This window comes from Glycine max, chromosome 11, assembly GCF_000004515.6.
Source record: "Glycine max cultivar Williams 82 chromosome 11, Glycine_max_v4.0, whole genome shotgun sequence".
NCBI lineage: Eukaryota > Viridiplantae > Streptophyta > Magnoliopsida > Fabales > Fabaceae > Glycine > Glycine max.
The window spans coordinates 2,585,801-2,611,714 of NC_038247.2; the positions used below are offsets into that span (position 1 = coordinate 2,585,801).

Below are 25,914 nucleotides of genomic sequence, written 5' to 3' on the forward strand. Positions count from 1 at the left end.
GAAGAAAAAACCGATAGGAAGAGTCCATAATAGAGTTTGAATTGAGGTTTAAATATTTTTTTTTTTGTAACGATTTATTTTTTGGCTTCAGATTGGGGTTCTAATATATATGCCATTTCTGTTGCCTAAAAAAAAAAAGGTTTCTCTTATTCAAATCACAAAAAAAAAATCATAAATGTTAAATTCATAATAAATCAAGATTTTTTTTAATTAAGGCAGAAAACTTTGTTAGTTCCATTCATTAATATGCGTCAGACTATTATTTTTTTTTTTACAGAAAAGTTTACTATAAGATTGATAATAAATTCAAAAGTATAGCACTTGAATTTATTCATATGCTTGAAAGTTTACCTATTTAAATTAAAAAAATACTAAGAATACAATATCAATTTCAGATATATAATTTAATACTATAAGATTGGTAATAAGTTCAAAAGTATAGCACTTGAATCTATTGATATTTTTAATACCTATTTAAATTAAAAAAATACTAAGAATACACTATTAATTTCAGATATATAATTTGATTAAATCTAATTAGAATGTAAAAAAACTACTTGAAATAGATGATATTAATATTGTTGAGTTATGAGCAAAGTTAAAATAAAATATTGATGAGTAATCAATCTAGTTAAGTCTTTATTCAATATGTTTCTATCGTATAAAATTTTCTGAGATTTACTAAAAAAAAATATATTTCCTAAAATAATTTTTATAAGTTAAAAAAAATTGTATAACATTTCTAAACGTCATCCATGTTTTGTTTACATTATTTTGAAATTATGTCCTACTCGTTTTATTAGTACTTTGATCCCTTTTTTTATGATTTGACAAGGTTACCTTTAAAATCTTTTTTTACACAAGCTAAATTTAAGTTAATTTTGAATGCACTCTCACATTAAATGTTAGGCGTTCTAAAAAGTTTTTTTTTCTACTATAAATTAATTCTCAAAACTATTTTTTAGAGAACAAGAATGAGAAAAGAAGATGTGAAAGTACAATAACACGAGTAAGAAAAATTTAAAAGTAGGAAAACAAAAAATATAAAACAACTGTTTTAGACAGAGTAGTTATATTTTCTCATCAAAATTTATTAATGATAGACCAAAAACCAAAGGCCTTATTATATTTAATTGTTTAATTAAATATTGAAACAAAGCTAACTGTTTGCATGGTTGCAAAGGCAATGTTCTCCATGTACTTCTCACCTCGAGTTGTGAGTAACCCACATGGATCCTACTTGTCTCGCAAATTTCCATGTCCAACTGGTGCCCATGGACAGCGAAGCACACGTGTACTTTTAGTTATAATTATTCTTATAATTTATTATGATAAAACATCTTTTCACAATTTTTCTATAAAAAAAACTTAGAATATAACCACAATTTTTTTAAAAAATATTTATAAAAGTAAATATTATTAAAAATTAATATTTTTTTATAATTTTTGAAATAATATGTTTTAAAAGAAGTATTTTTAAGAAAAAAATAAGTTTCTCTCGTAAATTATGTATATTAGTTTTTATAAACGTTAAATGAAAGAGTTTGTATAATATGACTAATTTGAAACTAAAAAAAAAACTTAATTTATTTAACATTTTTGATTAAAAAATTATTGAAACAAGAGCATTTTATTGTTTGCTTGATCTGGTCCACGGTCAAACCTGACTTTCCCAGTAATGATGATTATGATTATACCTTTGTGTTTTCTTAGAATGGTAATGAACAGGCTTTTCCCTCAGTCTTTGCCCCCAACACTCCTTAGCTGTCTTAGATTAGACTGTGTGATTCTCCACACGTGCATGTGCGACCACCTTCAACTTGGTTTATTATATTATTGTAATGTATGCAAGCTTAGCATTTTAATTAAAGACGTACGTGGCCATGTGACCGCCTGAGCTGGTTATCATGTGATTAACGGTTTAATGAATCATTTAATTGGTTGGGTTATATCGTTAATCGATGATTCGGCTCCTATTGCTTTGCACGTGCGGGGGGGCTCTTTCTTTTCTCGTACCGTGGAATGGAATTATACAAAACGTACGTGTGCTCCATAATACCCACCGTTAATTATGCTAAAAAGCCTTACACATGAGCACGGGCTGAAGGTTATAATCGGAAACAACGTGATCGATCGAATGGATTCGGTCCTTGCAGATGCTAAGCATTTTAAAAAATGGAGCAAGTAGCAGAGAATATGCATTATGGCACATGATGGTGTAATGATTATTTATAAATTTCATGATCTCGAAGTTGATTTCTTTACTATTTGTTGTTGGCTTGCATTAATCCAATCATTTCGCTTGCTGATTCTTCAAATGATGAAAGGTTTCAAAGTAATTATAATGAAGCATGAAACAATGATTAGTATATTCTATACGAATTCCTTTTCCCATCTCTAAGATTTATTTTCTTTCAGTTTCATTGAACTACTCTTCAAATTCAACGATCAAAGATGATCCACAGGCCCACATGAAATTAATTACTACTAGTTAACAAAGATAGGTGCCTTGTTGTGAGCATGATAGGGCCACCCTGTTGCTTTAAATAAAGCATAAACAGGTAGTCTATTTGCAGGTGTGTCCCCCTACTGTCCAGATTAGTGAGCAATTAGGGAAGCTTTTTGTTGGTGCAAAACGTGGTCTACTTGCATTACCATATCATAAATATATAGATTGGGTCTCAATTCCTTATTATTTGCTTTACAAAAACTTCTGCTGGGAAGTCAGAGTGATCCGTATAATATTTATTATTATTAAATAATAATATCGCTATCGGTGTAAAATCATTTCTGGGACGTGTTAAATACATTTTGGAACATTTATCTATTAGAATAGCAATATGTTTGGAAAATTAGTTCACGAAAGATTTTTTTAAAGAAAATATTAAAAATACAAAAAAGGTGTTCGTTTGACAATTACGAAAATAGCATAATTTGCCATGTTATATGACGAATGGAAAGGAAAAGCTATCGAATGAAAATGGGCCAAACTAAGAAAAGCATCCAAACAAATTGGGCTTCAGCATGTGAACAATTAAATAAATAAATAAAAATTAAAAGAACCGAGGGACGTGTGATGCTTGCCGGTCCGAAGTTGTAATAATGTGTTTGAAAGAGTGTTGACAAAATTAATTTTAAACGAAGAAATTGATTTTATAGTGATGTGATTTATGTTTAGATATTTTTATTATAAAAATAAGTTAGTAATAAAATTTAGTGTAAATTATTTGATCTAACGTTGAATCTACCTAAAGTTGTATTAGCTTAAAACTAATTATGAAATTAAAATCAATTATTTAACGTGAAATCAAACTTAGCTAAAATCATGTTGGCTGGTATTTTGACGTGATTATGAAGAATGAAACATGTTCTTAACAAAGCTTAGGGTGATGCTGGGTCATTGAGGCAGAGACACTGGAGCATTTGATTGTCATTAGAACAATGTTTTCCCTTTTCTTTTCTTTTCAGAATATGAAATGCAAAATAAGAAAATGATTAGCTACATGGATTGGCAAGCAACAAAGAAGCATAAGCAATCACATTCAAGTTCAACAAAAGCGAGTTTAAGTTGCCACTCTCTAGTCTTCAAAGTGATTTTCAGGTTGACGGGCAAAATGAGAGCATTTTTCAAGGTTTCCGTCAGCAGGAGATAGCATATATTGGTGAAAGAGAAAAAAAAAGCATGGAAATCTGTTGCCCACACTCTTGGGAGCACCATACTGCAATCAACAAAAGTGGAATTGGAATGCAGACAAAATACCTACCTCGTTCTCTCCTCTATTGAGTCACAAATAAAAATGAATAATTTGATTTTTTATTGTTTTTTTTATTTTTTTATTCTCCATTTTTTTCTTCTTTCTTTTTTGAATCGGGTCACACAAGTATCAGCTATGTTTTTTTCTTCTCATTTTATGTTCGCCCATACTATATTAGAAGATCATAACATATTTATAAAGAAAAGTTTGAAAGGAAAGAAAATAAAGTTAAAATCAGGTAGAATGAAATGAAATAAATAAAATAGAGAGAAGTCAAACAAAACTAGGTGTTCACAACTATTCACAAAAAAAAAGAAGATAATATTCATGGAGAAAATAGAACCTAAGCCTTCCAAGTGAAGCATTTTGATATTTATCAACTAAAATAATATCAGCATATATTACTGTTTTGCTATATCCATCTAATTTGATAAATCTTTTGATCAGTCCAGACACATGTAATGTGATTGTTTCCTTTATATAGATTCCTCTTCATGAATGCCAATCAATTCACCAAGGAAAGTCTTGAATGGTGTAGACCACCAATATGACAATGATCCATCAAGGAATGGAGTGGTTGATGGTTCTGCCTCCTCCTTTTGAGATTGCTCCATCATATTACTTGAATAACTTTCTGATTAACTCCTCGCATCCTGAACCTAGCCTTGTTGATGCTATCTTCTACGGATGTTTGATCCTTCAAATATGGCACTACAAGCTTTTCATATCCTCCTGGGATATTCCAAGATGATTTCCTGGAACACTAATGAAGTGAACTTTTCCATCTTCATCTAGAGTTCTTAAGCCTATCCAATCCTCAATTTAGAGTTCTGTCTGTGAAGCAGATCAATAGAGAAAAACAAAATCAATAGGTGTATTATAGCAAGAAACCTTTCACCAAAGTTTATATTTTAATGTTCCGTAGAACTGTTATTTGTTTTTCAAAGGCATCGGCTAACTTTTTTGCTTATTTGATGTATTATGACTTCCAAGTTCCAAGTACATGATGTAAAAAATCAAAGCATAAGAAATACATTGTATCACACTGATTTGTTATCTCATATGCCAAAGCCTTTAACAATATGCTTAGAAAATAAGAATAATGTGTCAGAACTAATAGAGTATAGTTTTAGTTACGACAGTCAATTGTTAGACCCTACCAGTCAATGTTACATCACACTGTAGTGGTTTAAAGCTACCAATAAACAGTAACTAATGCTAAGAATTCCATATTAAGAAAATTTTCATATTTATGACCTTAATAGGTAATAGAAGCTTAAGGAGGCAACTCCATTGATATCATTTAATAAATGCAAAGGAAAAGCCGGAGTAAGAAAAGTTTTATCACAGGAAAAGATCTACCCGAGTCGAATTGGGGATCATATCGATTGTGGTGGTAAAACGGGCTTGAAGTAGCCATCTGGGTAATATCCAAACCAGGAAGTTTCCCTTGGTATTAAAACAGTGTCGTGCTCTAACTGTTAAATGTATAAAATAAGATGACAAATATATAAGTTTTCCTCATGAAATCAACTAGCAATATTCTATTCATATTATCAACAAAAATACCTTTAGAGGACTTACCATGATAAGTACCAAATTCTGCAAGCTACTAAATCTTTCCTTGTAAGTGGAATTTCTCTTATCTGGTATTTCATTGTTAAGCACTGGAAGAAATCTACAGTTCTCCAAATAATCAGGTATGGCCTGAAATCAAATTGTATATCAATGTCAAGGTTGAGCATATTGAAAGAAAATGAATAAGTAAGATATATGAATAATGATTATTATATAATTGAACAGTGAGTGGAAGAAGAAAAAAACAAGCTCAACAGTTTACTGCATCGCAGAAAAATATATTTCAAATTGAAAACTAAATAAAGTAACTACCAAGAAACGAGTTTTTATTACTCAATTTACACTCTTTAGATAAATAAGTCATCGATTATTACAAAATTTCTTTTGAATTATTTAACAAAGAGTAACTCACGTTCGGTAATTTAAGATATCCACTAGGAGCCAAGTGTTCCTGCAATATTTTAAAATCGAGGTACGTCAGAGACAATAAAGTGTGCATGAAAATTAATCCCAAGTGCCAATATAATGAGACAATAAGTAAAGTGCACCCTAACATGTTACAAGAGGAAAAAAAAAGGAAAAATTGAAAAACTAAAAGAAAGTAGAGATCTAACAAAAGAGAAAACAAATAGAAAGTGGAAATGAATACTTGAATATAGCTACTGTAAACCTCTCCCTTGATGAGGGTGTCTGCAAGAACACAGAAGATACCTCTGTTGAAACAAAACACCATTCAAAAACATTAGAACTAGGCAAAATAGAATTTTAATATGGATTGAATTCTTCTAATTTGTTCTTTTGCACATATTGGCACCATGACCAATATATCAAAAATTAAAGATACCAATAAAACACACACACACACACAAAAAGATCTTGTTACATTTTAAAAAAAGCAATCAGTTTTTTCCATCATCAATTTAGAGTGGACAAAGTTAAGTAAGCTATGGCAAATGTTTCAATGTGAGGTATCCTAAGATGACTAAGTTCTATTGTATGGAAAAGATGTGGGTGAAGTGGGGAAAGTCCTGCATAGGCATGATAGGAGGTGTGACCTCATGAGACGACCTGTTGCACACATAGCAGCAAGAGAATGTTGGAAGAGAGTAAGGATTTGGGTATAAAGAGAGGGCATGTAAACAGAAAAGTGGGGGAAGAATGGGTTGGTAAAGGGTGGGAAAGAACCAAGCCTCTTGAATTTGGGAAGAGATCTCCCCAAGAAAGAAAAAAAAAAGCTTGAGAATCTCAAATGTAAAATCTGACCATTAATTCTTTTACAACTTCACTTTACATTAATAAAATTGATTGAAGGGCTAGCATCTCATCCAGTGGTAATGTCATTGGAGAGAATTCATTCCCCACAAATTTCCTAGGTTACCTGACTTACCTTCTATTTTATTTCTTGCTTGAGTTTTACACTTATCTTTGTTTGTAGTCATTATTGCTACTATTTCCTTAGAAGTTTAGTAAATAATACAGATACTCAGCATTCGATTCCAATTCTAACATTTAGAGTAATATTCTTTGTATCCCTCGGGACCTTCGTATGAAATAATTGGTGTGGTGACTGATTCAATTGGTGTCAACACAAAGAAAATTGATAATATAGCATGTGGTATTTCCAAAATCTATACAAGGCACCATGCTGGAAAGCCACAATGGTACTCACACCACATATGGGAACTGAAGCAGTACCAGTGTGAGGGCCTCCTAAAGAGATAAAGTTTTTAACCTGTTCCAAAAATAAGAAAGAAGAAAATCCCATCAATAAGTCGGCAAAGATTGGGATTTAGAGAGACTAAATACACAGAAGAACAATACAGAGAGAGAGCGAGCGAAGAATACTCACACAGATGCAAGAAAGAAGAGCAGAACAATAAGAAGGAACTAAATTGATATTTTTCAAAGCACATGAATAGCATTTACATTTCTTATATCAATTTAAAGAATCATTTCCATTTCTATGATCATAATAAGAAACAATGAAGGATGAAACTACATATTTTAAAACAAAAAAGCTACAATGGTAAATGGAAAAATGCATGTACATGTATAACAAACTATGAATTTGTCAGAGTTAACTCTCTTAATTTTCTTGGTACTGGTAACTTTTTTTCTTTGAAGTGAATCCTTCACTTGAAAACAGACATGGAGCAAAATCCAATAATTTCAGTTATTTCCTCTCAATTATGGGTGAGACTTCCAAGTTCCAAGTTAATAATTCCCAGAAATCGTTATTCTCTAGTGTATTTCCAATTACTTAGCTATGAATATGTAATTATGTATAAATAAAATTAGCAATTGAATATGTAGAAACATAGATAGAGCAACAAGTTAAAAATTAGAAAAGGAATTGTACGTGTAAAATTATAGATTCTTATAGGAGGTCCTCCTTCACAAAATTCCACAATGCCTCGACCAATTAAATTTCCCTGTAAGATGAGAAATTAAAAAAGTAAAGCACAAAAGATAAAAAATATATATAAAAAAGAAGCATACGTAAGATGAATTATGTAATTAAGTAATCAATTAACATTTTTTGCACTTGAAAAAAAAGATAGAAATTTGGAGATTCATCATCTGCCACAATAGGCCAACAGTATATGACCCCTCTTTTCAGTAAAATAAGTAACTAAATGATGTGAAGTGTATAATACGTTAAAATATACATAAGCAAAAGGAATAAAGCGAAGATATCATGACCAATCACCATATATTTTGCCAAGGAGACTTGGCTTATTCAAGTCTTTAAGCTGACAATAAATGGAATTTTTCATAAAGCAAGCCTTAAGAACAGACACGATTATGTCAAGGTTGTAACTACAAGGGCTTGAAGGATTGCAGCCACTAAAAGAAAGAAGAGGAATACAGATAACTGGGTATTCACAAGATCCTTGATGAAGCTGAATGGTGACCAACATAATGTATATAACTTCGCTGATAACTTTGAAATTTAATAAATCGTAAGAAACTTTATTCAACATCAGTTTTATCACAAATGAACATATATAGTTCTGCCAGCATAATTTTCCTACCTTGTTGTCGCCATCTAATAGTTTTTTTTTAAAATTGTAATGATCAAATACTTTCTAATAGAGCAATAACCAGCACACAATTGCATTAATAACAACCAAATTCTCATCCCACTAGGACCCACTTGCACTCTAAAGAATAAAAATAATGAGCAAAAATGAAGAAAATCCTAATTCTCATGCTTTACCTGGGAAAGTCCAACAATATTGTATCCTTCCTTCAATTCTTTCACTTGCTTCACCTGTACATGGTGGGAAATGGAGTAGCAAGTTTAAATTCAAAAGCCTAGTATGAAATGTGACCAATTATCACAAGACAGCAGCATTCCTTTTATCACCTTTTCACAGACAATCTCAGCCTTCAGACATGTAAGAAAAAAAAGTTAGAAATAGTCAATATGGACAATACCTGACCTATTTACCTGCTCTTTCAAAGGCTTAAACCATGAATCCCATGATCCATTTCCAACCGGCTGAAGAAATAGGGAAACTTTATTAGTCATGAAAACAACATTACAGGCTCTACTTTCAGAGGATAAAATGTTAACAAAGGCTGGGGAAAACAAATGAAAAGAATTTCTTTGTACACGCTAAGAAAATTAATATAAAAGTTACAATATCCTTCAGCACCAGAGAAGCTGCTCAGTTGCTGTGTGAATTTTTTCACTCCACGGTTAGAGCACTGATCCCCAATTCCTGCCATCAAGAATCATTATAATCTATAATTCTACTAATAAATATGGCAAACCAAAAAAACAGAATTCAAGTACTGCCAGACGATTTAGAGTTCCAAAAAATTCCAAAATATTAAGTGGATGGAAATTACGGATTAAAACATGCTGGATCCATATAAAATTGGAAGCAGAGATGGCAGCAGATAGTGAATCAGATCACCCTAATACTTTTGGTAATTTGTAGTCTACAACAATTGATTAATTACAAATAGAGTGGAAAAAGACAGTACAGTGAAAAAAGAAACATTTTTTAAAAATATCTGGTGATCAATTAGCATCTCAAGGCAAGCAAGAGCAAGACACTTTCCTCAACCCCATCAAACAAGGACATAACATGAAATGAAAATCTAAAAAAAAAAAAAAAAACATAATTGGAGTCACTAGTAAGTATTAGAGAAAAGCAACAAGATTATACTGGTTGTTGGAAAACAAAAAAAGAGAAAATGAAATTACCATGAATAACAATGAAGGGTATTGAGTGTGAGACGGAGAAGATGAAGAGAAAGGATAGTGAAGGAAGAGCCATAACATAACCGTAGGAACAGAACAAGTTTGAGTTTCTGTTAAGATTAAGGAAAGGAAGGTGGGTATGGTACTATGGTCTGTTACTGCTATGGTAGTCAAGGCTACCAGCAACTGTTAACTTGTTGGGTTCGGATTGGTGGCGTGGCACACGAGACAATAAAAGAGTGGTGCAAGGACGTTTGAAAAAGGGAACTTATGAAATTTCCATTTATTTGAAAAAGGGAAAGCTCTTGTTTAATGCGGTGGAATGGAGAGATAACAAGGACGTTTGTACGATTCATAGATGATAGGTCACTAGCACACGACTACGTGCTGCTATTTTACACTCATTTGCTTGACTTATCAAGGAGTACCATGAAAAAAACAGCATCAACGGGGAGGTAGTCTCAATGTGAATATGAATGAATTAGTTAAGCGAATTAAAATTAATAACTAATATTTTTAACATATTAGTTAAAAAATTAAAAAAAAAATTGTTAAAATATATAAAAATATGTTGTATATAACTTTTTTTTACATTTTTATATCATCTTTATAATAAATATTTTTTCTTTTAATTTTTTTAACAAATGTCCTTAATTAATAAGATCATTGATCCAAGACAAATAAATAATTTATGGATGCTTGTCTAAGTTCATTTTTATTTCAGTCACAAACTTGTATGATTAGGTAATAAATATGACATTTAATAATCAAATCGTGAAGAGAAACATTCTAAACTAACCTAAAAAATTTCAAAATCTATTATATTAAATTTTGGCAAATATCTTATATAATTTAGGTTATATTTAGTAAGACATTTTAATTAATTTTTAACTTTTTTTATTAGCCAAAAAATTCATTGGGTTGTTCAGTAAGCAAGTGTTTTTTTAATAATTTCAAGTATTTTTTTAAAACACTTCTTCAAGCAACATTTTTTTAAAATGTTAGCTTTTAACTGTTTATATTATCATTCACTCTTATCTTCTATACATTTATTCATTTTTCTTGTTACATTTTTTAAAAATAAATTATAATTTTATTATTTTTCTATTATTTTACACTTTTCAACTACTTTAATACCTAATTTATCAAAAAATTATAATTTAATAAATTAATTTTTCAATTTCCAAGTTAGTTTTTTAACTTGTGTTGCAAAATATAACATTAACATTTAATTCACTTTTCTGAAATTATGTTTAATTTCAAAATTCAATACTAGACTTTGAAAGTCAAACTTAGATTTGAGTTAACAATTTATAATTAATAGTAATAATAAAGAAATAATAGTTATTAGTATGTCTGAAATTAAAGGTCGATACAAAATGTCTCAAAAATAAAGTTATCAATTTCTTATGTAGTTCTCAAACAAAGATTAACTATAAATAATATTTAATTCCTCACATCAATTATAAAAGAGAGAATAATAAAGTCATTTGATTACAAATTTAAATATTTATAGCCATTAAAATAACAATAATATATTATAAAAGGAAAAATATTAGCAAAGGAAGAAACAAATTGAATGTTTTATTTTAAAAAGAAAAGATGTAATTATTTCAATGATGAAAACTATAAAAGAAAAATAGTATTTATAGAAAATAGTATCTTTGTTTAAAAAGAGAAAAAAAAAATATTTTTGTATTGAATACTATAAAGAAAAGAGAATAAAACATACCGTCAAGAAATAGAACAAAATAGATAATTAATATTTAAAAACTATAATTTCTATAATCAAAGTCTTTTAATAAAAAAATAATTTAATATTAAAATATTAAGTTATATATTAAAAATTTAGAATTAACAAAAAAAAAAGGGATGAAGGCCCCCTCTAATACAAGTAGGTCTCCCATCATTCCCAAAAAAAACATGAAAAATGCATAAAAAAATAACCATAAGTAAGAGTGAAAATGAGCTAGGTCGAGTCCTAACTAAGTTTAACTTGACTTGTCTTATATGTTTATAGTTAAAGTCTAGGCATGTTATTATTTATGAGCCTATTTTTAGGTCTAAGTTCGGCATTTATAAAAGTCCATCAATCCATTTAAAGGTCTATTTCATATTAAAAAGTGTAAAAATATTATTATTTTAAACAAAACCAAAGATTTTCATTAAAAAATAATAAGATGATTTAAAACCACAAAATATGAGTAAAATTTGCATTATACGGAACATGTTACTAAAGTCTTTTTTAAGTCTCACAACAAATAAATAGTTTATATTCCTGTTACCCATTTATATTACATTAATTAAAACGATTTAAATCATCAAACTATTAAAATAATTTTTTTAATTTAAATAAAATAATTATAATATTATATATCATATTAATAATAATAATTTTATTATAACATATTATTGTTAAATGGATTAGTCTATTAGGTTTATAGGCTTTTCTTAAGACATGTGTCTTGACCTATATAACTAAATATATATATATATATTTTTTAAAAATTAAACTTGACCTATTTTCTAAATAAGTTAGATTAAATCAGACCGTAAAGAGACCGAGTCATAAGTCCTGACGGACGGTCCAGCCTTCTTTCACCCTACCCATCACGTAGTCTATTTATTGATGTTTCTAGGGCCCTTTTAATCTTTTTATCTCAAGTCTCTTTTTGTTTTGGGCTTAGGCCAGTCTTGTCAAATAATCGGCCTGCAAAACATATTATCGGTTTTGACTCAATATTCCAACTTCTTAGTTGATCGATCTCATGAAAAGCTGCCTAAATCCTCATTGTCTCAGCATGATACATTGCGTTTGGAAATTTGTTGAAGACTCTGACCTTGTTTGCTGCAAAAACAATTAACTATCCATTTATCTACTTGAAAATTCCCAGTAATAGAAAAAATGTGTTGCACACTATTCTCGCCGAGAGAAATGATAGACTCTAGTCTCTACTCTCTAGTTCTTGGGTCTCAGAATGTCTAAAGTTGATCTTGAAGACTCCAGAATGTACAACTTGTCTTAGGTTTGTCTTCTAAGGCATATTTAAATGAGACTCTGATAACGAATGAAAAAAAAAATCAAGGAATCTCCTCCTGAAATCTTAGGCTAAAAATAAAATTATGGAAAATGATTTATAATCGAAAGAGTATGTTAATGGCACTATTTTCATAATAAACGTAACTCTAATCTGAGTTAACATGTAATGACTCCCTTAGGATCATCCAGACGTAGCCAGGGCCCAGGGGTCATTATCAACACATAACATTCGCGTCTACATTAACACGATTCCCTTTACCAACCTCGGTCTATTTGTTTCATTGTTAATGATCCACAAAGGTAACCCCTAACTTAAGTATAATTTGACTTCCATTATGAGCATTCTCATTGGGTGTAGTGTAGTCTAATCTTCTTGTTTGCTTTTGGTATTTTAAAACAAAATATGGAATTCTTGGTGTGAATTTTATTTATATTCGATTCGATGTATGTTTACAAAATACAAAACAAAACAGAACATGATGGTTATAAGTGATACATTTTAGTTTACTATAAAGATTAAAGATAAGAAACTATTCTATTATTTACTTGCGCAAAAACTCTACTTGCCTGCTTTTCCTCGCTAGTAATATTATATAACAACTTAACAAATTCAATATTCATATACTCACTAGGTTTCACCTAACGTGAGATAAGAAGAAAACATATTTAAGTGAAAAATGTAACAGGTAACGTCATGTTACAGGAAAAGAGGGAGAAAAAACACAAAGTAGAGGTAGAAGAGAAATATAAGTATTACGTAACTATAGGAATGTTGTTGAAAAAGCCTATCTATTACTGTTGAGCTAGAAATCCGTCTAGCTCTGCAATAACTGTTCTTCTTTCTGATGGAGATTCCTCGTGGCACCACGAACCTTTATGCTTATAAGCAATAGCATGGCCATCACGAAAACACAGATGCTAAAGCCTATAACTGCACAACATCGTTAAGAAAATTGTAAAGTGAACCACCAACAATCTAAATATTTACAAAAAAGAATTACTAATGTAATCTAAAGAAACAGTAATATCAAAAACCATCCAAAGGTCCAATCTAAATTTCCAACAAGGGAAAAGCAAGAAAAAGAAATTAATTTACCTATATTACGCGATTTGTGGGAACTTCTATTCAGGTTTACTGCTTCGTTGCCTTCAAGTTCACGCAAGTGCCATGTTAATCTAAGACCAAGACTTTTGTCTGAGAGATAAGGGCTATACGCAAAAGGAATGGCTACGGTTTTGACTCCTTCACATGAACCCGGCACAGGCACAGCAGGGTCAACTGTGTACACATGATAGCTCGAAGCACTTAAACACGGAACCTCCACGAAAGGACGTGGAAGGGTGGTGGAGCAATTGAGGTACGTGTAGTTTTTCAGAACATAAAAATAGTGGAACGGTGTGAGGGAGAGGTTGAGGTTGAGAAAGACACGATGGGCACAGTTGTTGGGGTCAAGGAGGTGAATGTTTTTGGTGTCATAGGAAATGGACTTAACTACCAAATTCCCATAAGATGGAAAGTGGATAGTGGTGAGGTTGTCTTTGCAAAGAAGCTCAAAACCAGAAAGGGCATCATTCTGTTGTTGCTGCTGACCTTTTATCTGATATGGATAGTGGATTTCAGGGCCTGCATCTCCGCACTTTGTTGAATAGGTCACCTTACTTTGGAAGCAGAAAACACACAAGAGGAAGAGGAAGATGAATGCATCCATCTTTTGGGACTGCAGAGGATGCAATGCAAGGTCAAGTCTCCCAGGGCAATAGAATATATGAGGCGTTTTATTTTTTCCAAGTTAATAATAATTAGATACCTGTTTGGTGGGGGACGAAGACCAAGAATAAAATATGAATCTAGTATTTGTTAAGAAACTTGAGCCGCCTAGACTAGAAGAATTTTGCAAAAAGCATTTAAAGACTTGGTTTCTAGCAGGCTTCAACAAGCTTCGGGTCATAAAGCAGTAGCGTCTGATGGGGGATAATGGTAACATAACATGAGCAATTTTTGTAAAGGCAAAAAACAGATAGAATAAACTTTTCAAAAGTCACACCAAGTGTCTGAATGAACTTCAATGTTGACCAATTCAGCGCCTTGCACCAAAGGGCTTGCCAACCACTCTTATGTCTTCCTCTTCCTCTATCCTAACTAAATTTCTCTGACTAATTTGCTTGACTTGTAGACTTGGAGTAGTAGTCTTTGTCAACGGTTTCAGACTTTAGTGCAATTTAGGAAAAAAAAAATGTAATTCACAAAAAATTGGCAACCATGTATACTAATCAGCTGATGATAATAATATTCAAATAATAATAATAAAATGTATAGAAATTAGAAAGGAAAGAAAGTTATGATCAGAATTCAGGGCACAATTAGTGGAGTGTTTTGTTTGCTTCCTAGGAGGAAGGAAGATGTATGCATGTTAACAATCCAAAGTCGTTGAATTCCGCTAACTTATCATTCACTATGAAACCTAAATCGTTGTAATAATTTTGAATGAACTAAATATGCAAATGAATAAGTCATTAATTTTGAGTAATACAGAACTCATATATCAGGGTTATGCCCATAATGGAGCGATTCGTGAGGCAGAAGAAGGAAGAACTAGATGAGTGCCTTTATAAAGAAAGAATGGGGAAAATCAGGACATAAGCAAAATTAATATCAGCACTTAACTTACGGATGAGCATGTCCCATTTCTTCGTACTTAAGAGTCTATCTTTAGAACAGTTGTCATAACAAAAGCAAAATAGAGCATCCACCTTTGCGTGACACTTTAAACTGATGCAGGACCAAATCACAACTCATGATATTTATTATTCATAAAAAGTGCAAACAGAAGATTTACATGAATTTGTCATTTTGTGCGTTACTACAACATTGTGGACACTTAGTGGTAGCCACGAGAGGGACAAAAAGGATGGATTGGCAAAGGAATAATTCAATCAGATTTTCTTTGTACTCCTAATAGCCTCTACAGAACAACCAGTCCATTTTGACACTTACAGGACATTATACAACAGTTTATCGTCTTTGTTCTACAAAGCATGCATTTTGAGTCTTAAATATTACAGTTGAGAAACTCGTTGCACTCAAATCTAGGATCATAGATAGGTACAAGCCAAGAGAACAAAGAAAGAATACAAAACAGAAGGTAAACCAATTAATATCATAGGTGCTCCCGCGCCAGCCTAACTGGTTTCTCCTTTAGAAAGGCAACATCACCATTTGGTCCAGTTAGTAAATGGTGATTGGACTCATCCTCTTCACCCTCCAGGGATGCAGAAAGACCATCAGATGCTGATCCATCATCATCTGCAATGACGGAAATTTAGATCCTTCCTCTCATGGTTTAGTTAATATAAAGTATGGAACAGAGGCAAGATTCCATTATACTAAAAGATCCAATGAACTATGCAAACAACAAATCTATATTTTACAAAACACCAAGATAAATTTCGTTGGATATCTCTTCGAGATATTGAATGAATTGAAAAGGAAATACTTCAATAATTAACCAAGGTGTTTTAAAATGTCAAACATGTCTCCATGGATATTTTTGCACGGGAAAAAATAGAGTTCCGGTTACTTCTGGGTTCATGATGAAGTGCATGTTTTCTTCAACCTTTTCCATAGGTATTAAAATGGACTGTATATATAGAAAACATATTAGGCTTATGTAGTCTATGCGCCTATCTGTAATAGATATTTATTTACTTTCTTGGTCAGCCTATGAAAACTAGCTGAAAGGACACATAGACTGCAAAACCAATTTGACTAACTATATAATCTTTGTATCTTACCATCAAATGCAAGACGTTCAGGGAGATGTCTAACTGCAGCAACCTGGAGGCTTTCTGGCAGAAGACAATTGCAGAAAGAACCTAAAATGTTAAACCACACATGATCAGATGAGAACAAAACTAGTAGGCGTAATCACCAGATTCACAAAATAAAGCCCAATTGAAAGCATGCTTGTGTCCCTAGTCCCATCAAACTCTTATATAACCTATTTCCACTGTAACATGAAATTGACATTTGGTGCAGGCAGGACCGCATCTTCTTAAAACAAAACCAAGAGGCAGAATGGAAGGTGGTATACCAGTACGTTACTCATACATGTTAAAAAAAAAATCAAATTATGATTTACATACAACAAGCAAGTAGAAAGATTCTCACCTACACGAGCCATCCGATTTACCCATCCAGGTATAGGACTTCCTGTTAGATGCTGGCAAACTTCATCCGTAAAATGGTTGCAGTTTTTGGCAATAAGATGATAAGTGTCTCCATGATATTTTGCAGACAAGTGCTCTATGAAAGCTCGAAATTCTGAGTTAGACATATCAGTGCTGCCCAACAACACTGATCGTCGAAAGATGAAGCCAGGGCAGCTTCTAGGTTCCACCTCAAACACACCACTACTTGGATATTCATGTGCTCCAAAGCCATATTCAATGTCATGCACTGTTCAGAAACCAATAAGCTATAAGTTGTTGCGAGATGGTATTAAACAGCAAAACAATACATCCAAGCTCCTTGTCAACAATTTGTTCAGGGGATATAGTTCTTTCCAGCCTAGTCACTATATTCAAAATAGAACTTGTAACCAACTTTAGTCACAGTACCAGAAAGCACATTTTAGATATGAACAATAGTAACTAGCCTCTAGACAATTGTGATAATAGAAAATGAGCAGAAAACCAAAGAAAACAAGGAAGGTACAAGTCACTTAATCTTGTCGTCCTTTAAACTATTAAACTACACATTTGCAAAACCATCAACAACTGTACATATAATGTGCTAAGCTTTTAGTAAACGGACATGATTGAAAATGGCGCATAGATCAATATTCATCATTGAAAGACTTTAAGTACATTAATAATTGATAACTGCGAAATTTAGATTTAATTGATAGTCAAATTAGATAAGAATGGTTAGATTTCCTCTACTTTACTGTTGTTTTTAATAGAATAATGAAGATTTTAATTATTAACCAGCAAGATTCAAAAAAAGAGAAATTACAAGGGCTTTGGAGGTAAATTGATGAAGAAAGTTAAAGAAAAAGTCTTGAAGAAGAAGTTGAAGTTGGAACATCTCGCTTAGCGTGCAAGACAAGTCCAGTGCGATGCCTCGCTCGCCAACCCAAGCTTAGAAGAAGGCACAGATGTTGTGAGAGGTCGCGTGAATTTTAAGCTAACTAAGGCTTATAAAAGGAGTAGGAAGCAAAGGAGAAAAATACATCAAGACTCATCTACTGAATACATCCAAAGCCTAAGCATTTCTAATAGGGAAAATCCTCCACTCTATAGCCATTCCTTCTCTCTCCATCCCTATTCTTCTTCTTCCATCCTCATTAACTCCTAAAGTGTAAAGCCTCTCGTGACCATAAGAGGCTAAACCCCCCATTGTTGGGAGCCTAGCAGCCAAACTAATTCTCCCCTGCTATCTATTTAATTTAATGCAAGTTTTATTGTTCCTTTTTTGTTCTTATTGTTATTGATTGTGGTCTAATTACCCATACTTATGCATCTGTTTAGAACTTAGGCATTGGAAAGTGTTTATTTGCTAAAGGACTGAGAAAGAGCATCTAAATGAATCATGTCTAGGAATAAAATATTTTGTTTAGCCTATTCATGCATCTCTATGTAATTTACTGTTTTGTCTTTACAAATAAATTTGAGAGAGAAAATAGATAAATTAGATTCTTTCGATTGAGTGAATTGAATGGGTAAAAACTGGAATAATGTTAGATAGAAAAACATTACTGATATGCTAGGCCCAATACATTTGCATTGTGAATTAACCTTTGCATCTAAAAGGTGTTTGTTTTTCTTGTCTTTTCTAATCTTAATTTGTCTATCCTTAATAATTTCTTTAAATTCTCCATTTCTTCTCTTCAATTGATTGATTAAAAATTGGATATAAACCAATCTAAGTACATTCTCTGTGGACTCACTCGAATTTTCGTTTTATTTTATTACTTTTGACAATTTAGTGCACTTGCCAATGAATTAACAATAATCCCAAAGATAGATAAATTATAAAGCGTGTAGCAATACTTTCTTTAACTTAGAAGAACAACAAGGAGAGGGAGAGAGGAACGAAAAGTTGAAAACACAAGTATGAAAAAATCACAGCAGAATACAGAGCGAATATGGGAGCAAAGTCACAATAAATCAGTTACTTTAGTAAAAGTTTTAAGAATGCCTGGTACATCACCGAGCAATCCAAATCGTAGAAAATACAATACACGGCACGATACTGTCTAATAATGTACTCTCTAGTATCTGCCTTGTTTTGAATTACCCTTTATTCCTTTTCTTTTCAATCATCAAATATTGTGCCATAACATTATCTAGTAATGGTAAACTTTAAATTAATGTTCATTATATCGGCGAGTTTTATGTTTGCTATCGAAAGCCTAACACAATCCTCTTTCTTAACGGGTGAGAAGAGTAAATTGAATGGTTTTTAGTCCCGTGAAAGGAGGAGAGAGACCAAGAATATTCTTGAAGATTGGTTTTTAACCAAGCCAGATGCCGTCATATGATCCATGTGACATTATGTGATTCATGTAACAGACCTCACGGCTTTGTTGTTTTAAACTGTAAATTAGTTAAATTCTTTCGTAAGTTTAACCTTCAACCCGGCTAATCTTCTTGATATCACGGCACATCCCACAATAAGCAAAGAACAGAAAAATACAGAAACAAGTTCAAAATAAGAGAATAAGAGCAAAGGAAGTGTAAGGAAAAGAGACACACAAACCTTGTATACCCGAATGAAAAATTCCAAGGCCAAACATGTAAAGGTAATTGTTTATGGGAGTAAGATCATATACATTGAGATACACCGAAGTACGACTAGTGTTCTCTCTATTCCGTTCTCTTTCCGAGTTTGAGGTAGTACTCAACGGAAACCACCGCATTGTGGCCGTGGAAAGTGTCCTCCCTCCTCCACTTCACACAGTTCTCCAATTACAAATCACAACCCCATCTTCTTCCCGTTGCCAATAGAATAAACCTGTAAAAGCATCAATTAATTAAAACCAAGATATTCAATTCAATGCTTCTGCTATCATGTTTCCTTAAATCCTCTGCTGGAATTGAATAGTGAGGATTTAATTTGATAAAAATATACAAAAATTTGGAAATTGCAACGAAAAAAGTGAGCATTGCATGTATGCAGAGCAGGATGGAAGAAAAGAAGCCCTAGAAAAGGAAGAGAAACTTACGAGTAGGGATAGAAAATTGAACAGGAATTAGATGTGGAAGTGAAAGTGAAAGTGAAAGTGAAAGTTGGATATGAAACGTTCCTAAACTGAAATTAGGGTGGCCATGGCTATGGCTTTGAGTTTGGGTATTAGTGGCTTGGCCGCAATTATTCTTTAGCAGCCAACTATTATGTGTCGTGTCTGAACTATCAAAGGTTATTTTCACACTAACGTTTTAACGATCACAGTTGACAGTTTCGATATCTGAACTCTGAATTTATAACTCACTGTTAGTAAGATTTATTTATTACAACTTTTTATTTTTGCGCGAGGGTATAGTTTAGTCACACGGCAACAAATTATACCACTGTCAATCTAAGATTTTATTCTTTACATTCTTTATTTTTCTATAATTTAAATTTATAAAAAGTAAATATTTTTGCCATATAAGTAATATTTTAAATTTATAGTAATTAATTTAAACTGTGATACAATATTGTTTTTAATTATTGATTATTGATATTTTTTTAATAGAAACTACTAAAATTCAGTTTAAGGAGTTAATTTGAAAGAATTATACAGTTAAAGAATTAAGTACATAAATAAAGATAAAAAAATAGATAATTCGAAATGGTTATCAGAATAGTATATGGAAATCATCTCCAAACAAAATTGAAAATGCTTAATTAACAGGATGAGTTATTTTTCAAATTATGTATTTAAATTTATAATATAAAAATAAATAGATAAATTATTTTTTTTCTTAAAACCGTATCATTTGTTTAATAGTTTAATTATTTGATCGTTAAATAATTAATATCTTATACAATTTTTTTTATTTTCATCTTTTTTATGATACATATCATAAAAATATTTCCTGAAATCAAAGAGGACAACACACAAAATTTTAGATAAATATCGTTTCATATATTAAATCACATAAAATTTTAGAAATTTTTATAAATATAAATAAAAATTACAACATATGATAAGTATTGGGTACAGTGAAATATTTTAAATATGCAAGACTTTCTTTTGTGGCTTTGTTTTTCTAAGGACCACTCACTTAGTTGTTACTACGCCTTTTTTTTTTTTTTAAAAAAATCTCGTTATTTATATGCGAGACTGATCTATTGGAAACAGTGTAGACTTACTCATAATTTACCTGTTCGAATTTTGCGTGATAGCCCCAATGATGTTACATAGTTTTGTTCAATCAAAATTGTAAGGCATGGACAACCATTTTGGTTTGAAAATGATTGAAGCTTAATAATGATCTGTTGGATTTTCTTGCTTATGCATGAAGCTCTGAAATCTAGCATGATGCTGTCGTTCTCCGGTTGGGGGAAGAAGCCAACCTACTCCAAGTTCTTCGCCATATTGACTCCAAATTCACTGGCAATTTTAAGGTGAATGCAATTGCTATAGCAGAACATGACGCTACAGGTGCCAAATTGTTCTATTTGAATTTTGAAGGCATCGACATTGAAGAAGAATCAATACACGTCCGTCCCAAAGACCTTACTTGATAGTACTGAAAGTTAAAATTTTGTTTGACACGGATAATTAATGGATTAACAATCATATTGCTTGGCTTAATTCGGAGCATGATAAAAAAAATTCCACTGCCAAAAGGCGTGATGCGGGGTCATCATCAGTACCGGGGAACAACTGAACAAGTGTGACAGTTACGCATGCTCGTTGGGAATAAAACTTCGGTTACATCTCAACAAGTATAGTGTTTATCCTAGGTATGAGGTATCAACCTGTGCTGATATTTGAGAAGAATAGAGTACTACTAGTACTAGTATATATAAGTTGAGCAAATTTTTACTTGTACATGCTTTGAGTTTTGAGCTCTTTAATTTAACTGCCAATACAGTTGATGACATTATAGTACAGGGAAGATGACTTTCCATCAAATTTGGAAACCATTTGATGAGCATTTAGGCCACAATAACGCTTCTCGAGACAAGCAATACAGATATCTATGATCTTCTTGAACATAGAATCTTCTTGGATAAGTGGTTGCTCTACAAACTCAACTAGAGGCATCCACTGCATATATAACACCACACCAACTATTCCAAGTTAATAAAACAACAATCATGCCTCATGAGAAAACCAAAAACCATGGTCGGAAGTTGGAACAAGAATCAGTTTTTAATTGTCCCATCTCAAATCCAATTTTCTAGAATGAGATTAGTATCACACTATTATATCTGCATGTAACAAAAAAAGTGTAACAACTGAATGACAAACAAGTGTCTTAAATGCAAGAACAGTATTACACTATTCATTTTATGCAATGCACTAATATTTCTCATAGTGTACGTGTAATTTATCTTCAATACGGAGATTGAGAGAAAGGGAATGAATAGTTACTTGATCTTAATTGGTCGTTATTATTTCTTTCATTTGTAATTGAGTAAGACTATCTAACCTTTGCAGCTTCTATTTCAGGATCATCAACAATGATCTCAGCTGACAGGGGTCTTAACATGCAGATGAAGAACAAATCTGACTTCTCAAATGCCACATTACGTGCATGCCTGGAATTGAGGATGCAATTCATCAAATCTTTGATGGTTAAGAAAATTACGATGCAATTAAAAACCTTGTAGCACATTTTAATTATTAACAACGTCATGAGTAGTGTACGTGTAGCTAAACAGGCCCTTTGACCACACTGGACTCAGTAATTAGTTGATTTACGAGAGAAAATTTTCAGGTAATGAATTTCTTTCAATTTAGATCACATCGTAGTGAATTGGTGAAAAAATTGTGCGAACAGGATTTAAGTTACACAGAAATCAAAATCATTAAAAAGTTATTTAAAATTTCGAGATTACATAAATGTGAGTATGAATTATGCTCTTACCTGAATGCTATGACTTCAACAAATTCAGTATCAATCTGCAACATAGACAACAAGCAATAAAAGAAAACTGACTTTACGTAATAATACTATATTATACAACATGAATAAATTCAATATCTGGTAACACCAGAGAAATATATCGCAGCCTTACTCCAGTTTCTTCCTTCACTTCTCTAATGGCTCCGGCATATAGCTCCTCTGACTGACAAAAATTTAGACTAGTGGTAAAGAATTTAAGTTGGAATATAAAATGTAACGTAAGCAAAACTTAACACCACCACTATTTTTATTTCTAAAGCCTCAAAGAAAATTGGGTGAAGATGAAAATTTAAATGCCTGAAGAACAAATCCAGTTGGTATTTTCCATTGACCACGATTTGCAGGAGCACATTGCTTCTCTTGGACTACAAGCACCTTTACAAATTTATAACATGAAATTATATTTACGTAAGTGCTTAATTGCATGAATCAACTAATTGGCTAATAACGGTTTGAGATCATGTAAAAAAACTCATAAACTACTTAGTTTGTTTTCTTTGTTTTTCAACTAGTATCAGTTAGTAGTAAAAGCAATCACACCTCACTGCTGTCATTGATGACAAATCCCCCAACTCCTACTTGATGTGATGCATTGGCTGGAAGCATGCAAGGTCCTTCAGGAATCCAGTATGTTAACATCACATATCCTGGCTCTGCGTGGTGGTATCGAAAGCCTTCCTGACACCTCATAGTCATAGGTTCAACAACTCTTCAACAATTAATATCAGTGGAAGAACTGAATACAGATAAATTGGATGACAACTGACAAGACATTTTTATAGCCAATGAATTTTCTAAGGGTAAACAAACAATGAGTATGATACCTTAATAGCTATTGGAACAAAATCAGATTGCTCTGATGGCAATCTAAGCCAAATCCCCTTCTTCCCCTGCAATCATCAGATAACTCTTTATGTAACTTAACTATTGGCAATGCTTTCATGAGCCAACGAATGCAGTCACAAATAAAATCAAATTGAAAATACTCATGTCTTCTGATTTCTTGAGCAGTAACATCGTAAAATAAGAAGCTCTTTCATTTCTCTGTTACATTATATATAAGCTTCTCTTATGGTTAGAGTAACATGGCCAGAGGTTTTACCATCTTTTTCCAATGAGAAAGAGAAAAACGCAAATTAGCTGCGAAGGTAGAAGGGTTGTCTGGTAACCGGTCTGAATCAATAACAACCCCCTCATACACATCATCAAAGGCATCAAGTACTCTCAGATTTCTGGAACACAAACTAGAAGTTGAGCCATTTGTGCCATTAATATGATGAAAACTCGTTTCTGCCGCAAGATTATGTGGGCCAACTGAACTGATGACAGCTTTATCAGCCAAGTAAATTTTATTCGAGGCTTCGTTGTTCCTTCGAAATAACCCTGAAATTGAAGATGAGATAGTATTAAAACCCGGCACCAATTATTAGCAAAATGTCAGTTCTAGATACACCTTAATGAAACAAAACACATAAATTTTACCAGCCTTGTTTTTATCCATACACATACTCAGGAAAAGAAACATGCAACAACTAATGGGCAAATCAGAAAAAAGAATGAAAGAAAATCCAATGAGTGAGGCTCTATTTGTTGTTACCACCGAAACAGTTGAGTTGTCTAGAGACTCTAACGCTCCTGAAATTTGAGAGCAAAGAGGAATAGGTTCCTGTTCTTGTTCTTCCCACATGGACAAACTCCGAAGTGCATACAGAATTGGAAGTTAAGGATTTCAGCTCCATCTATATCAGAGGTCCCAAGCTTGATAACGAAATAAAAGTTGAAGGTGAATATATATGAGAAACTTTACCTAAATTTAAGACTACTTTATTCCTCTAGCAGGTAACGTACTATGATTAAAAAAACATCACGTTCAATTGATGCATCGTCCTTCGTAGTGTACTATGACTTCATTCCCATGTTTAGGAAGCTTGATAATCCAACGGGGCACGCAATAAAAGCAGGCTGATTCACCCCAGCATTATACCACATTGTATCAACTAGTTTTGGTTCATTTCTTGTTCATCATTAGAAAAATGTTAAATTGTTGGGGTCGGTGAAAAATCTGGGTGCTAATAATCTCTTAAGTCATATGAAAAATGTCCGGACTAAAAAATGTCACAGACAACAAATATTACTAAATAATAAATCTCCCTGATCAAACTGAAATATTAAACTGAAATATTCTTATAGCATGATTAAATTTGACCAAAAAAATTATTTAAAAAAAGCTTTAATTCAGTTATTTATCCACGCATTCTAAAAGGATCGTTATTTATTAAACTGAAATATTCTTATAGCAGTTAATTGGCATAGTGAGAAAAAAAAAAGAGGGAAGAGACTCATAAAAATAAAAAAGTTGACAGGGATCACTATTATGCGGGAACGTTGTTGGAAGGTCATTTTTTAATTTTTGGTAAAAACGTTGTTGGAAGGTCTAGTCAGTGAGCAATTGAACATGTGCCATACTGCAATAGCACCGGATGGCCAGAATGCTGCATGCACACGTCATCAAAATCTGCACCGTATCAAATATGAAAATAAGAATATGCTAGCTACTTGCTTTTTGAACCCTTGTTTATTTTTTAACTTCGAGTTTGAACCGTAATTACGATACAAAATTATATATAGATTAATAACAATTTAATATAAATATTGTTTTACTAATTTACTCTTCTATATTGCATTACATTAGTTTAAAATAATAATTAATTAAATCTCTCAATGTGCTTTCCGTTAAAAATAACGATCGAGTACAATTATTAAAAGATGTTAGCCCATAACCTCATATTTGATTATAAGAATTATTCCGATAGCCATGTCGTTTTTAAACACCTCTCCTATGGGTTAATAATATTTTATTGTGTGTACGTACCTAATTAACGAAGGTTGCAGTTAGATATTTATAGCAAGTTAGAGGTGACAATTTTTCATCATCATATTGCCAATTCTACTAAGAAAACTAATTAGATGTAAGTTATGTTATACGTACATAAGATTAGCTCTTGGTTATGTTAAATATCTTTTATATATACGCCATGTCTTTGCTTGTGAAAATGATGGTTGCATGATTTTAGGAATTGAAAGGCCAAGTAACCTAGTTGAGGATAAACTTTCGTGGAAGTGAGCCTAGTGCATAGTTGGCATTGGCGGACAAATCAATCATATGGTTGGTAGTCATCCAGCCAAATTGGGTTGTTTGG

The 25,914-nt window shown here is 32.1% G+C and overlaps 4 protein-coding genes across 26 annotated transcripts; all 4 read right to left on the reverse strand.

The window, feature by feature from the left end:
• Positions 1 to 3,996: 3,996 nt before the first annotated feature.
• LOC100818036 (palmitoyl-protein thioesterase 1) lies at positions 3,997 to 9,945 on the reverse strand. Of its 22 annotated transcripts, XM_041006580.1 has the most exons (11): positions 9,553 to 9,945; positions 8,788 to 9,061; positions 8,704 to 8,724; positions 8,554 to 8,607; positions 7,716 to 7,765; positions 6,999 to 7,066; positions 5,983 to 6,044; positions 5,746 to 5,784; positions 5,340 to 5,462; positions 5,118 to 5,233; positions 3,997 to 4,589 (listed from the first exon to the last, which is right to left on the reverse strand). In XM_041006580.1, the coding sequence occupies exons 2-10, from the start codon at positions 8,866 to 8,868 to the stop codon at positions 5,135 to 5,137; spliced, it is 597 nt and encodes a 198-aa protein (XP_040862514.1). In that variant the 5' UTR covers positions 8,869 to 9,061; positions 9,553 to 9,945; the 3' UTR covers positions 3,997 to 4,589; positions 5,118 to 5,134. The 22 variants fall into 22 exon arrangements, 2 of the variants coding, with proteins under 2 accessions (XP_040862514.1, XP_014619291.1); XR_001383413.3 differs by lacking the exon at positions 7,716 to 7,765 and having other exon boundaries at positions 4,106 to 4,589; positions 5,983 to 6,046; positions 7,029 to 7,065; positions 9,553 to 9,927; XM_014763805.3 differs by lacking the exons at positions 5,118 to 5,233; positions 7,716 to 7,765 and having other exon boundaries at positions 5,983 to 6,046; positions 7,029 to 7,065; positions 9,553 to 9,937.
• A 3,238-nt stretch (positions 9,946 to 13,183) lies between these two features.
• On the reverse strand, positions 13,184 to 14,904 carry LOC100818574 (uncharacterized). The gene is made up of 3 exons (XM_014763808.3): positions 14,398 to 14,904; positions 13,686 to 14,307; positions 13,184 to 13,520 (listed from the first exon to the last, which is right to left on the reverse strand). Exons 1-3 carry the CDS (start codon positions 14,572 to 14,574, stop codon positions 13,405 to 13,407), a joined length of 915 nt encoding a protein of 304 aa, XP_014619294.1. The 5' UTR covers positions 14,575 to 14,904; the 3' UTR covers positions 13,184 to 13,404.
• Positions 14,905 to 15,256: 352 nt separating this feature from the next.
• LOC100797619 (UPF0326 protein At4g17486-like) lies at positions 15,257 to 20,056 on the reverse strand. Its single transcript, NM_001254282.3, has 5 exons — positions 19,816 to 20,056; positions 19,350 to 19,604; positions 16,758 to 17,045; positions 16,382 to 16,462; positions 15,257 to 15,893 (listed from the first exon to the last, which is right to left on the reverse strand). Exons 2-5 carry the CDS (start codon positions 19,507 to 19,509, stop codon positions 15,748 to 15,750), a joined length of 675 nt encoding a protein of 224 aa, NP_001241211.1. The 5' UTR covers positions 19,510 to 19,604; positions 19,816 to 20,056; the 3' UTR covers positions 15,257 to 15,747.
• Positions 20,057 to 21,360: 1,304 nt separating this feature from the next.
• Positions 21,361 to 24,530, reverse strand: LOC100819109 (nudix hydrolase 8). Of its 2 annotated transcripts, XM_003538703.5 has the most exons (9): positions 24,312 to 24,528; positions 23,817 to 24,097; positions 23,539 to 23,604; positions 23,255 to 23,392; positions 23,012 to 23,089; positions 22,827 to 22,877; positions 22,676 to 22,710; positions 22,238 to 22,346; positions 21,361 to 21,852 (listed from the first exon to the last, which is right to left on the reverse strand). In XM_003538703.5, the coding sequence occupies exons 1-9, from the start codon at positions 24,451 to 24,453 to the stop codon at positions 21,661 to 21,663; spliced, it is 1,092 nt and encodes a 363-aa protein (XP_003538751.1). In that variant the 5' UTR covers positions 24,454 to 24,528; the 3' UTR covers positions 21,361 to 21,660. The 2 variants fall into 2 exon arrangements, with proteins under 2 accessions (XP_003538751.1, XP_040862515.1); XM_041006581.1 differs by lacking the exon at positions 23,012 to 23,089 and having other exon boundaries at positions 24,312 to 24,530.
• Positions 24,531 to 25,914: the final 1,384 nt, after the last annotated feature.